Source organism: Lactuca saligna, chromosome 1, assembly GCF_052625555.1.
Source record: "Lactuca saligna cultivar CGN05327 chromosome 1, ASM5262555v1, whole genome shotgun sequence".
NCBI lineage: Eukaryota > Viridiplantae > Streptophyta > Magnoliopsida > Asterales > Asteraceae > Lactuca > Lactuca saligna.
Genome location: NC_136417.1, coordinates 124,272,013 through 124,287,147, shown reverse-complemented (window position 1 = coordinate 124,287,147; position 15,135 = coordinate 124,272,013). Strand labels below are relative to the sequence as shown.

General features: G+C 35.5%; 1 protein-coding gene and 1 long non-coding RNA gene across 2 annotated transcripts; one reads left to right on the top strand and one right to left on the bottom strand.

The window, feature by feature from the left end:
* Nucleotides 1-2,638: 2,638 nt before the first annotated feature.
* On the top strand, nt 2,639-3,556 carry LOC145044034 (thylakoid lumenal protein (Mog1/PsbP/DUF1795-like photosystem II reaction center PsbP family protein)). Its single transcript, XM_078992839.1, has one exon. The coding sequence runs from the start codon at nt 2,710-2,712 to the stop codon at nt 3,439-3,441; it is 732 nt and encodes a 243-aa protein (XP_078848965.1). The 5' UTR covers nt 2,639-2,709; the 3' UTR covers nt 3,442-3,556.
* A 1,913-nt stretch (nt 3,557-5,469) lies between these two features.
* Nucleotides 5,470-6,524, bottom strand: LOC145000815 (uncharacterized). Its single transcript, XR_013661372.1, has 2 exons — nt 6,291-6,524; nt 5,470-5,819 (listed from the first exon to the last, which is right to left on the bottom strand). It is a non-coding gene; the product is annotated as an uncharacterized LOC145000815 (long non-coding RNA).
* Between the last annotated feature and the right edge of the window lie 8,611 nt (nt 6,525-15,135).

The following is a 15,135-nucleotide window of genomic DNA, read 5'->3' as shown; positions in this document are numbered from 1 at the left end:
CCTTGAAGTGTTAATAGATTGTCTATAGTGATTACACATAACATGGAGAATGTAACTAACTTTCACGAGTATTTAATATAGATTTAAATATTGGAATAACAGACACTCAGAGAGATTACTTAATAGATTCAATCACAAGTAATTTTGAGATGATAATATATTTTATTCTTACAATGGAGAGACATTAAGAACTTTGCATACGAGTCGTTGTACATTGGTCTTGTTCTAACGCTATCCATAACCGGCGGTCATAATGGGTAAATCCATGCATGATTTAACAAGTAGACAAAAACTATGCAGTCAAAGTTTATCTGTTCTTTCAGCCTTAACAGGAGAAGCGATATCCTTGGGCCCCTCGACGATTTCATGATGATATTTAATGTATCTGGCTAGGTCCGGACTAAATTGATGTGTTCAAATAGTAGTCTGATTGATCATTAGAAATCGGAAAGAGAGAAACATGATGTTGAAATATTAGCTTAATTTATAATCAATGACTCAATTCACAATCATATCTTCTAGAAACAAAGGAATAATTGATCACTTATCTAAGGGTTGATTCTTGATATTATCAGAGGCCAAAAATTGCTAAGGAAACATAGTTTGCTGATTAAGTGGGAGCCTTGTGACCAATTGTAGTGGAGAGTGTTGGAATAGTGTCCAATTTCATAACTAAATCAGTAAGACCATCCATTAGTAATAGGTCCCTTTTTGGGTTGCCCTCAATAAACCAAATAGTATTTGACTGTTATAAAAGAGAGATACAAATAATTTATTAATTATTTATTTTATGATTAATTAATTAGAAACTAGTTTGGAATTAATTGGAATTAATTAGAATTAATATGAAATTAATTTATGCAAATTAAAAGGTGTATGGATCAAATGTTAATTGTTCAATAGTTGAATAACTGAAACATTCTTGATCCCTTAAGAGGATGAATGAAATTGTAAAAAAAAAAAAGATAAACGCTTGGATTTTCATCCAATGGTGTAGATAAGGAAATGATTTGAATTTGTATTAAATATGATTATTTAATTATTCACATCTGCGTTCTTTCCAAGACACTGGAAACTATAACACCCCATCCAGGTACTTCTAGAATTTGTCATACTCTAACATCCTTAGAGTTTCTTGTCCCTCTCTAACTCATTGGTCTATCTTTATTGTTCCAAGGGTTATTTTTTACAACAAATAGTTTGATATTGTTGAGTATGAACCATTAGAGGTAACTAATTTTGGTTACTCTTCCTTGGCTTCTTGAAGAATTTGAAATCTACATCAAAGGTCTTTAAGCAAATTGGTAGTGCTAAATGTTAGTAAATTATATCCCTCTTGTAGTTGTGAATATCAATTTAGTTAAAGATCCTTGTAGGTTTTCGAGTTTCCTTGCCTTAGATTAAATTTGTATGTTTCCACTACCATGATAATTGATCTATGAAGTATATAGAAAACCTATCATTTTCATGCATTCATTCCCTTTAATCCATGCATGAGTTTTGATCATTATAAAGTTGGGGTTAGATTTTTGAAGAGATTTGGAAATGAGAATGGATAAAGTTGGCAACTTTATTCATTAAGCCACTTAGAAGAGTAATATATGAGATTTGGGTTTCCAGACTTAATGGATTAAGTCCTTACTGATGAAGGTTGTTATGTTAGTTTTCGTGGCACGACAAGTTTAAGGTTCACGTCATGACCATTGAGTTTTTCCTAACTATTTTGGCGTCTAGTGATCACGAAATGACCATTAATGGGTCACGACATGATGATCATTGACTTTTTTTGACCATTTGACTTTTGGTCAAATTGGAGGTTTTGAGTTATAACTGAGTTTTAGACTATGATTGATTAGGTAGTCCGTGTAACTGATTCGTTGGACTTCATGTAGTTGATTTCTGCTCTTTGATTAGGCCATCTTCTCACTATGTTATGTAGGACATTAGATGTCATGGTATGCTTGTTTGTCTTTGTGACTTGCATGAAAGATTATTGTTGGATAATATCATGAATTCCTGTAGCCAGATTCTGGCAGCGAAAGTGATTGTAAGACTATAGTTGAATTATAACATTCACATTAGCTGTGTCTATTGGGTTTAAATATAATCCTAGTATTGGGCCCATTATCATGTTATGCATATGATATTTTGGGGAACTGAGTAAGATTCATATTTACGGTTTTACTTGAATATTGCAGCTATTCTAGAAGCAACTGAAATGACATGACGTGATTGCACGACATCCTTGGATATGTTTTGAAATTTCCACACTTTTGATTTACTAGCTTTGATACTCTGATTTGAATCATGATTGTTGTTTTCAACAAATGGTTATTATTCGATCTTTGAAAATGAAATTGGAACAAATGCTTTTATTTTGAATGAAAATTTTGGTTTGAAAATTTAGAACGTTATACATGCCACCAAAACACGTCTAACATTATTTCAAACAGTATATAATACCAACAAGACAACATTTAATCGATCGTTTAATAATGCAAAAACTCACTTGACACAAGTGAGATAGTATATTTGGTTTTGTGAATAAAAGGACACCATGCCAATAATTGAGGGACCATTAATCTTAAATACCCAACTTCTGGATAAGGAAAAATCCATCACTCTTATCACACATGAGCTGACAAATAAACACACCCACCCACAAACAACTTAGCCAAAAACGCATTCGACGATCCAATTTACGATCCCATGGCCACCATTTTCTCACCTTCCGCCCTCCTCACCACCGCCACCACTGTCGCCGCCGCATCCTCCTCATCATCCTCCACCTCCTCTCCCCACCTCCCTATCCGATCCACAACCAAACTACAATTACCAAACTTAACCGCCACCGCCTTAACTGCAACCGCATTAGCAGCAGCCACCATCATAGCCACCACCATCCCTCCCGCCCTATCCGCTGAATCCTACGCCACATACTACGGCACCGCCGCGAGCGCCGCCAACTACGGCGGTTACGGTGGAAACTCCGACAAGAAAACCTCAGCCGAATACATCTACGACATCCCACAAGGCTGGAAAGAACGACTCGTATCAAAAGTCGAAAAGGGAACCAATGGAACCGATAGCGAATTCTACAACCCCAAAAAGAGAACCGAAAAAGAATACTTGACTTTCCTCGGCGGACTCCGGCAATTAGCCCCAAAAGAAGCGGTTTTGAACAATTTGGCACTTTCCGATGTCAATTTGCAGGATTTGATCGCCGGAGCAGATAGCGTGAGCTCTGAAGAGACAAAAGATGATAAAGGGCAGGTGTATTATGTGTATGAGATCGATAGCCCTAGTGCCCATAGTTTGATTTCAGTGACATGTGCAAGGAACAAATTGTATGCACATTTTGTAATGGCCCCTGCAGCAGAGTGGAAAAAAGACCAAGAAACATTGAAGCATATTCATGAATCTTTCAAGACTGTTGGATAGAAATGATTCGATTTTGATTGTGTGAGAATGAACTAATGATTGTGATCATGTGTTTGTATAATATATTGTTAGTAGTAAATCATATATTCCTTATTAAAGATTACATTTTTCTTCATATCTTTAATAATGACATATGGCCTAGATGGTGTTGGTTATACTTGTAGAAATAGTCAAAAGGGGTTCAAGAACATTTTATTTACATGTCACCTGTAACTTCTCATTTGCATGTTATAGCATCCTACTTTAATTTTTTTTGTTAACAACATCGTATTGTATTTTTTTTTTTTGTTAACAACATCGTATGATTCGTATTGTAGTTTGAAAACCCCACCAAATTATAACATTGTAGTTTGTTTGTTTGTTTGTTTCAAATTATTGCTGGGATAATCTATTCAATTATGGTAGTGAAAATGACTTAGATAACTGGTTAATATGGCGTGGACCTCTCAGTAGGTAACATATATTCAAGATAATTATATATTTACAAAATACCATCTCAATTCATCCTATTTCATCAGATTCGGGATGTGATATGGTTCCGAAGGATGAACCGGATATGAACAGTTCCAACAAGATTTCATTCTTGAACAAAAATCCATTTTTTGATTTATTTCATCTATTCCACGACCAGGGGAGGATACACATTATACCAAGATTTTGAATCAGAAGAGAGATTTCAAGAACTAAAAGATTTATTCACTCTATCAATAACCGAGCCGGATCTGGTGTATCATAAGAGATTTGTCCTTTCTATTGATTCCTATGGATTGAATCCAAAACAATTCTTGAATGGGGTATTCAACTCCACGTATGAATGAAAAACGACATCTTTATTGGTTTTATTTGTTCTACTTCCTATTTTTTTATGAAGAGAATGAATCTTTATATCAAAGGATCAGAAAAAAGGGTCCGGATCTCCTGCGGGAATGATTTGGAAGAGCCAAAACCAAAAATATTTGTATTTGCTAGCAACAATATAATGGAGGCAGCCAATCAATATAGATTGATCCGAAATCTGATTCAATTCCAACATGACACCCATAGGTACATAAGAAATGTATTGAATCGATTCTTTTTAATGAATAGATCCGATCGCAACTTCAAATATGGAATTCAAAGGGATCAAATAGGAAAGGATATTCTGAATTATAGAACTCTAATGAAATATATGATCAACTAACATTTATCGAATTTGAAAAAGAGTCAGAACAGATGGTTTGATCATCTTTTTTTTTTTTCTCGAACCAAGAGATCCATGAATCGAGATTCTGATGCATATAGATACAAATGGTCCACTGGGAGCAAGAATTTCCAAGAACATTTCGTTTCTGAGCAAAGGAGCTGTTTTCAAGTAGTGTTCGATCGATTACGTATTAATCAATATTCAATTGATTGGTATGAGGTTATCGATAAAAAAGATTTGTCTAAGCCACTTCTTTTTTTTTTTTTTTTTTTTTTTTTTTTTTTTTTTTTGTCTAACTCACTTCCTTTTTTGTTTGTCAGTTTCGGGAATATCCCCATTCATAGGTTCGAGATCTACATCTATGAATTGAAAGATCCAAATGATCCACAGTTTTTAGAATCAATAGGTCTTCAAATCGTTCATTTGTAAAAATTGAAACCCTTCTTATTGGATGATTATGAGACTTGCCAAAAATTTAAATTCTTGATCAATGGAGGAATAATATCACTATTTTTGTTCAATAAGAAACCAAAATGGATGATTAACTCATTCCATACTAGAAAAATTGCTATAATAAACAAAATCAGTGAAAATAGGTTGCTACTTTTTGCATTTAATCCTATTAAAATGATAAAACCCGTCCAAATCTGTATCAAACAAAATTGTACTTCCTAAACATCATATATTCCTTATTAACGATTACATTTATCTTGATCGCTTTAATAATGAGATATGGCCTACATGGTGTTATACTTTTAGAAATAGTCAATGGGTTCAGGTACATTTGATTTTCTAGACATCGTTTATCTTGGAATCATTTAATGAAAAAAGAAAAAGAAAAAGTCTTAATAAAAGCAGGTTTGAACTTTGAATTCATATACAAGATGCTTGAACTATATATAAACATTTTAACATACACATTAAAAACCTAATATAACACAATATCATATCATCTCAATATAATTTTAGTATAAAGTAAAGCCGTCATCATAGGAAACATGGCAACCTTGGCGACAAGGTGGTGCATTCTCATCATACACACCACAACAACTCCATCTCTTTTTCCAATTTGGCCTTCCAGTATTTGGTCGATCACTTTTCTCATTCCATTTGTACACAATTACCCCTGACCCATCACTCCATTCACCATCAATCCCTTGGTGGGGTGGAGCCAATGCCAATAATCCTCTATCACCTACACATCAACCACACTCTAAATTTATTATGCATCGAAGTGAGATTCTTGTTTCAAATTTGTAACAAACTGAAACATGGTTATATAAATCAGTAACATGGCTGCAAAATGCATATTCCGATTGCACAAGTAGTGTTCGATAAAATGCTTGAATGAAGCTTCCTTTTATATCTCTAACTTTAATTTTCAAGAAATAAAATCTATAAGCTACTACACAAATTCTACATACAATAAAGATTCCAAACAACTAGCTAGCGCTAAGCGCTATGAATCATCTACAAAGATCTTACCTTATCATTGCATAAGGATTCAGGATATTCAAGATTTCGTTCAAGTAAGTATGTTATGACGTGTTAACCTTTTTGTAACAAAATTACAATTAAAAACGATAAAGACTGATGTATATTAAGAAATTAGAAGGAAAGATAAAGGACTCAATTGACATGGAAAAAAATTTAATTTACAATTTACCATTGGCGTGGCCATGGAAAGAGCAAGCGGTTGCGGAGTTATCTTTGTCTTGATATGGAGTGTTGCACCTCAAACAGCTCTTCTTCGAATTCATCACGCTTAACCTTCGTGGGTGTCTGCTATTGATGCATGGTGCTCGGAATCGTGTCGTCTGAGTGTATGAAAAGAAATGATTTTGAGAAACATTAAATGCCAACGCCATGGGTGAGTTGAGGAACAATCTCTGATTTTTGTTCAGATTTTGTGGCTAAAAAGACAAAGTGAAGTTGTGAAAACTACGAAAAAGACCCTTAACTTTTAAGCAGTTACAAGTATTTGCTTAAAGTTGGATTTTGTATGGAAAATACTGATATATAGTTTATTGGGTTAGCCAACTAAACCCCCTAATTTACTAAATTTATTAAAATGAAAAAACTATATTAAAAAAGGAAAATGATTTTAAAATGCAATGAAGTTTTCAAATTAGGACAAAAAATATTATTAAAATATATAATTTGTATACAGAATACCAATGAAATACATATATGTTCTAATAAAACCTTATGGTAACCGGTTATTTCAGGTAACAAAAAAATGAGTTAAGACGGTAACGATGTTTCCAAAATGTTCAAATAAATACCATTGTTTTTTTAAGTACAAAAATATGATTGAAGTATATCATTTGTACATAGAATACTAACGAAGTACACATTTCGTACAAAAAATATTATTGAAGTTTCCAAAATGTTCAAAAAAATACCATTGTTGTTTTTTCATAGCACTCTTTGTTAACTTCATTGCAGGATTACGTAGAACATAGTCACCCCGGATATCATGCATCATCATATCAATTCACAATAGTTATGCACTCTCTTTCAATCCCTTACTCGATCGTTATTGCGGTAACATGAGAACTAAGTGGGTAATCACCATAGTTAAACGTTCTTGCTTCCCGATCGCATTATATGCCTTAAACCTAAAACATATATACATTATATAGATACACATATTATACATCGGGGTTAGCCGCTCACTAGTGCTGCGTAGACCTAACAATTCGAGCCACAAATACACGAATTTGTGTGTGAAACGACACGACATGAATACATCTTAAAAAGGGAGATAAAACGTATTTCTCTATGTGTATTCGTGTTGTATCAAATTTGTGTCTGACACACGAAAACAACACAAATACACAAATTGTCATGACTTTATGTGGCATAAGAGAGACATAAAAAAAAACGAGATAAAGGAACGGTTACAGATTTTTTGGCACTACAAAGGTTGCAGGAGGATTGTAACGTCCCAATTTTCACAAGAAAATTTTCAATTTATAAATAGGATAAAAGTCATTTTCATAAATCAAACATCGTAAAAATCATTTGTTCTATAAGACATACCCAAAAATCAGAGTATCATAAACAATGTGAAATCTCAAACATGTAAGTTGTTGATGAAGTGTATAGTCACACCTTCGCCTTCCTACGATCCTCAGAAGTATCCGAAACATTTGATACACAACTGTAATCTAAAGCTTAGTAAGTTCCCCAAAATACCATACATCACATAATACATTCAAGCATACAAACATTGGCCTTCAGCCCATGGGTGGTCTACCCTTTTCAGCCTTCAGCATAGAGTTAGGCTGCCCATGGCCTTCAGCATAATGTTGGTCCACCCCTGACCTTTAGCATAAAGTTGGTCTGCCCCAAGTATCTTGACCTTCAGCACAAAGTTGGACCGTCCTCTACTCGTCACAAGATATGTCGACATACATACATATATATATATATATATATATATATATATATATATATATATATATATATATATACACACACACACACACACACACACCATGATTTTTCAACAAAAAATTTCTTTTATTTTAACCAATTATTATCAGAAAACGTTAGCAAAAATCTTATAAAAATATCACCAATGGTTAATTAGAAAAATCTTTCAAAAATAATCCATCAAAATCCAAAGTTGTAAAAACCCAACCAAACAAACATCAAAACCCAGAGTAAATGAAACATCACATGAAGTATTAAACTGATATCATCACTTCTAAGAAAAAGACTATAACTACCCAAAAGATCCTAACCTCACCAGGCCATCAATATCAAAATACTTGTACCAATGTAAAAGCCACAACAATAGACAAGAAACAAGTGTCAGCATCAACACAGTGAGTCAATCTCAAGCACAAAAGCATGGAAACAAAACATAAACATACATCATGTCAAGTCGTGCAAACACATCAATCCATGCAACACACATCGATAATTATTAACATATACATATATACATTAATCCGGACAGGTTTTCATCGCAGTAATTATTAATTTATTTATTTCACTTTAATTACTTTTAATGTCCCTCGCTAACTTAGGTATATTTCATCACTAACACTACCAAATAAAGACCCCGTTCGCTACTAACGTGACCTGGCAAACTAGTGCACCAAATGAGGTGTGACTCCTACCCGTAACACTATTCATGGTTCTCCGCCTTCGTTACTCTGACTTTGCATGTAGGAGCATGATGCGTTGTCATTCAAGGGTGGTATTTGATACCTCCATGAGCATACCTACACCGAAAAGTAATATTTTATACATGGCATCCAAGAACACCGACATCACTCTAGTCCCCGTACACGTACGTGCACCTAGACCATGTCTCGAAATGGTCAACTAGAAAACCATTCAATGTGCACTTGGCTTAAGCTCTTTTCCTCCAACGATATCCTTCCATTGCAATATCCAAAGGACACGAACCTAAATTAGGTTGCTACTCTTTTAACCCCGATATGTATATTCCCCTTTTAAATTAATTAATCCTTTCACATGGGAAAAACACACACCTCACCATTACCATTATTAATCATGCTAGTGAATTATTATTATAGTTAATCCAAGTGGATTTGAACCAATGAAACAAGGATTTTCCACCCGTTACTCTAACCAGCTGAGCTACTACATCTCCAATCACGCATCAAAGGCATATCCACATAAATATACATATCATCGATTAGTAGTATGTGAAAAGGTACACAGTTCAACAAATCAACTTCTAGTATGCATATCCTAGTTTCATTCAAGAGTGATAAAACAAAATTTTAACATGCATATCATCACAAGTAACTCTCCAAATAGTCCTCATTTCTAACATGGAGCTAACTCTCCCAAATTGCAACAAATTATTAATTTAAGAACTCTAGCATACAAAGGACGCCTAAATTTAATTGCATCATCAATAACTTTATATGTCCATGTTATATTCAACCCTTAACATTCAGTTTATAACATCATATATCATCAAATAGACAAGAACACAAATATAGGTGCATGCTATCTTTCCAAACTAGTGTTTAAACCACAAAAAAATGACTCACCTCTAGTCCAAGTTATCTAGAGCAATGAACAGAGGAAAATCACCTTCACACAGGTACTCTAACGCCCCTAAAAGAAATCCCAAAGAATTGATCAAAAACAAATTATAAATTAAAAATTATTCTGTCCAGACGGGTCTCACGCTTGTAACATCTTGATGTTCAGGTATTTCTAAATTTATCCCTTTAAGTTTATTATATAACATTTTAGTCCCTAAGTCAAGGAGAATGTGCCTTGAATCCCTAGTGGCATTCTTGTAATTTGGGCAGGAGGAGTACGCTAAACGTACATGTGTGTACGCGGAGCGTACTATGACACGCCCTAGTATGCTGGGCGTACACTCATCTATGTGGGGCGTACTAAAGAAAGATGGAAACCCTAATTTTTAGGGTTTAGGTGGTATTTAAGCATCTTTATGGCTTCATTTCTCTTCACCTAACAAACTCTACCCTATCTTCGTGATTTGAAACCTTATAAGCACCTTGTGAGGACATTTCAAGCATTAAAGAGTGTGTTTGTGTGATTTGAAGAGGAAAGAAGAAGATCCAGCTCAACTTGGAGAAAGAGGCACTTTAGATTTGGGATTTATCTTTCATTTGCAAGCCTTTGAAGGTATAGACCTTGCACCTTTGTTTCTTAATCTTGTAGATCTAGTTATGGGAGTTTTATGTCATCTTTTTGGTCCCAAAAGTATTATCTTGAGCATGTCATGTTTTGAATGTTTTGATTTGTCCTTTTAGACCCTAGGAAGGGTCTTTAGCCATAAAAATGAAGTCAATGTGGTTGGTTTTGTTCCATGCATCTTGTAGGAGGTCTTAATGGATTAAGATCTTGTTTTAACCTCTTATTAGGTGTGTAAAGTCATAAAGTTGAAAACTTTAAGACTCTAGGGTGTGTTTTAGTCGTGGATCTGAATTATAGGCTTGTGTGCTTAAGCCATGAAGCACTTAATGAAGATTTGGGGTTGCAAGGTTACACCCCACGTAAGTGGGAGTACGCCCCACGAACTCGGTCAACCACCCCGATGGTGGTCAATGTGAGGCTTCGTGAATGCTAACTGTACCTCCAGGGTACAACCCACATACTCGCATGGGTCAGATTTGCGAGTGACTCAGTTGAGTTAATTCGGTCGGGTCGACTCATTTGGCTTAGTGGGTTTGACCAGTGGACTTTGAATTTGACTGTGATCAAGTATGACCAAGTTTGAACTTGAGGGTATTTTGGGATTTTGATGGAATTGGTCATTTTATGGAATTAGGTATCGGTTAAAGAGCTGAGACTCTGAGTCAGACCTTATCAGTTCTGTTCAGCTTGCGAGGTGAGTTTTCGTCATTATACTTACGGGTCGAAGGCACCAAGGCTGGCCCTTTGGATTGTTATCCTGGTTTATCGTATGATTGAGTACTGTAGTGATCTGTTAGATTTGTATCTTGGTAGATAGGATGATCCTATGCTTAAGATTTGTGAGATCTGTCTTTTGTTATTGGCTGGTTATTAGTATGCTTGTCTATTATATATACGTGTGTCGAGATGATGTATGTGGTTGGGTTGAAGACAAAAAGACCCAGGGCGGCCTAGATAGACTAAAGGCCAGTGGGGAATACCAGTTAGGCCGAAGGACCAGAGAATGGTCTAGATAGGCTGAAGGCCCAATGTAGCGTACCAGCCATGTTGAAGGTTCTGTGAGCTTACCAGGTAGACTATAGACTGGTGGGGCGTTCCAGTCAGACTGAAGGCTCTATATGCATGATGTTTGTTGTTATTATTATGGTTATGTGATGTGTTGGTATTTTGGGGGAACTCACTAAGCTTCAGGCTTACATTTTTTTGGTTATGTTTCAGGTACCTCATATGATCGCGGGAAGGAAAAGGCATCATCGTGCACCTCATTGTGTTTTGTTTTATGATTTTCGGAAAACTCTGATATTAAACATGTTTTGAAAAATAATTTTGTAAAAAATGATGATTTGTGGATTGGTTTTAAAAGTTTCAAATGTTCATGAATTTTATGGATGTTACAACGCTGTGGCCAAATGGGTGTCACATCGTGAGCGTAGTGTCCATCGCAATTTTAGTCTGATCAGTTTCCGTCGTCACGTCATGGCACTAGGATGTCTAGGTCATTATATAAAATAATCGTTACGGTTCGACTAATTAATTTCACATCATGATGATGTGGCTAATGGATGCTCACATCATGGCTAAGAATCAAATGCAATCCTAAATGTTCCAGGTCACGATGTCATGACATGGCAAGAGGATGCTTACGTCGTGAGAAATAGCAGTTACAAATTTTCGATCATCAATTGACGACCTTAATTTGCTTAGTTTTGGTCTTATCAAAACTGTGACAACCGTCAAATTTCGGTCAAGTCAAAGTCAACTAAAGTCAGCAAGTCAAACCGTTTGACTAAATTTGCCCTTGGGTACAAAAATTTACACTATGAAACTTCTACATAACTCCCTATTCTAATGAGAAATCATAAAGCAAAAAGTGCGAACATCTAAATCTCCTTAACCTAAAACTGTGGTACGTGACGAGCCAAACCGATAAAACAATGATACATACTCATCGGGAGTGTGTAAGATCCTTAAACAAGGCTTAACAGGGTTTACGAACCATGCATTGTGATGTCGGACACTCACAATTGTCACACATGGAACCTCTCTCAATCGTTTTCACTCTATCTCTCTCTATGTTAAATCTCTCCCAAATCTCTCCAAGTATGTGAAATCTCTCTCAAATATCTCTCTGTATGAGAAATCTCTCCAAGAATGTCAAATCTCTCCCAAATCTCTCCAAGTATGTGAAAACTCTCGCAAATATCTCTGTGTATGAGAAATCTCTCCAAGAATGTCAAATCTCTCCCAAATCTCTCCAAGTGTGAGAAATCTCTCCCAAATCTCTCTCAAAAGTTTCCCGTAACTTTTTGGAATCATTCGGGTCATTCCGACCCTTAACCGGGTCAAAAACGGCTTAAAACGGGGTAAAAACGAGAAAACGGGACCTTAGGAACCGAAACCCCTCTTAAGGAGCCGAAGCTCCTTAAGGCCGAAAGTACCCCAGATGAGGACCGAGCATCTGTTGGCTGTGGCACGCGAGGACCGAGCCTCTGTTGGCTGTGGCACGCGAGGACCGAGCCTCTGCCTCTGTTTGCTTCTAGCACTCTCTGTTCGCCTTCCGCCTCTCTGTCGCTTCCTCTCCTCTCTGTCGTTTCTTCATTCTCTGTCTCTACCCGCCTCTCGGTCTCTGCTCTCTCTTCCCGCCTCTCGGTCTCTGCTCCTTCTCCCCTCTCTGTCTCTTCTCTTCTCTCGGTCTCTCTTCTCCTCTCTCGGTTCCCTCTCTCTCTCTTCTTCCCTCTCGGTTCCTACCCTCTCCCTTCTCCCCTCTCGGTTTCTACCCTCCCGGTTTCAGCATCAGAAGGCCGAACCTCGGCCAGATTTCGGAAATTTGTCACTTTTAGCCCATTTTTGATATTTTTAACATTTTAAGCCTGTTTTTCGTGATTTTAAAGCGGGATTTTCTCCAGAAATTATATTTTAACATAATAAACTCTAAATATTCATAATTTAAACATATTTTGATGAAAATCATTATTTAAATAATAAAAATCAAATGGGTAAATTATTAAAGGTGGAGTGTTGACTTTGCCTTATCCAATGTCACAAGCAACCACCCCACACCCACTCTTTGACTAACCACACCTCCCCACCTTACCTAGGTCACTTCAATGTCCCTTGCACTCAATTTACACTCATTCCCACGTTTTTAGAGCTAGAATAAACATCCTCTCTCCTCATTTCTCTCATTTGCCCTCATTTCACTAAGTATCAAACACCACTTTTCTCTCAAACTTTTCCCACTCCAATTTCGAGATTCAAGGCTGATTTTCAAGGGTTCTTCCACTCTTAGTAAGTATAATTCATCCTCCTTATGATTATTTCACTTCATTCTACTCAAATCATGAATATCTTACACAAACTCCATCATATTAGTGTCACACCCCGCTAAAGCGGAAACGCAAGGTATGACAGCGATAACGGTTTCAATGCAAAAGATAAAGATACATCACCATAGCAGTATTTAAAAGTTTACAACCCATAGCTTCAAAAGAAACAAAATACAAGTTTTTCAAAATAACATTGTTCAAAATATAGCTTCAACACGATGCAGCATGCTCTATGATGATGAATCTTTACATCCACTTACTAATTACTTCCTGAAAAAGCATGTAAAACGAGCGTCAACTATGAAAATAGTTGGTGAGTATCACAAGTTTATAAAAATCGAGCGTACAATAAGGCTTTTCGTAAATACAAGTACATTGCTTCAATGATAAACAAGTTGATTGCTATTAATGAATACAAGTTTATTGCTATAACGAGAAACGAGTTTGTATGTGTATGAGCAAACAATGAGTCTGAACCAAACCTATGACTGAAGCCCTATCGAGATCTATGCTTATCGTTCCATAGATGAATATGGTATCATGCACTCCAGCGATTCGGGCGAGTGAGGAGTTGTCAATTCCTAATAGCGCTATCCATAACGACCATTGACTCAAAGAGTTAATGGTTAGAGATAAGGGAAGGGCCTTAGTACGATAAGTTCTCATGTTCCGTGTTGCATAGACATACATAAAGAAACATAGCAATACAATAGCAATCATGTTTGATACAATTCAATTTAAATACAACATGCAAACAGTAGTTTTTCTGGACATGCTTTTCCACCCCAAAACATAAAAACCGAAAATATGGGAGTGCGTGAATACTCACGATGTTTTGTGTAGACACAAGCGGTACTTCGGGATGCACCAACGTCTTACTACCGGGATCCTACAACATCAAACACACGCACTAGTGAGTTTCCATGTCGATATCTAATGCTAATATACTAAACTCTACATATAGGGAAATGCCAATTTATGTTTTAGTATTGGATTTTATATCAATTAGTTACACTTTTTCTGAAGTAATGAAATTCTATATATCGGGCGATTAATTACAACCTTGGAATATAAACTTTCCAAATTTTTAAGTCCTTATTACAACATAAATTCACGAAAATAGCATTCGAGGGATAAAATTCTCAAACTTTTTATTTAACTGTTATTACCCAATACTAAGCTGGGGAAATTATAAAAATGGATTTCCAAGCTGTTTAATTATATTTTATGATTTTTGAGCATTTATTTCAATAAAAATTGAAATAAATAGAAAACAGTTTCCAAAATTACCCAAACTTTTTATTTAATTGTTATTATACATAAATAGGCTGGGAAAAATATAAAAGATATTTTTCAGTGGGTATTTCTATTTTTCCTTGCTTTATTCCTTTAAATAGTCATTAATTAAAGAAATAATATTAAACAGTTAAAATAAATCACCATAAATTTTTGTAACATCATTTACAGTATAAATATCCTGGGAAAAATATCAAAAGTGGTTTTCATAATGTATAAACTGGT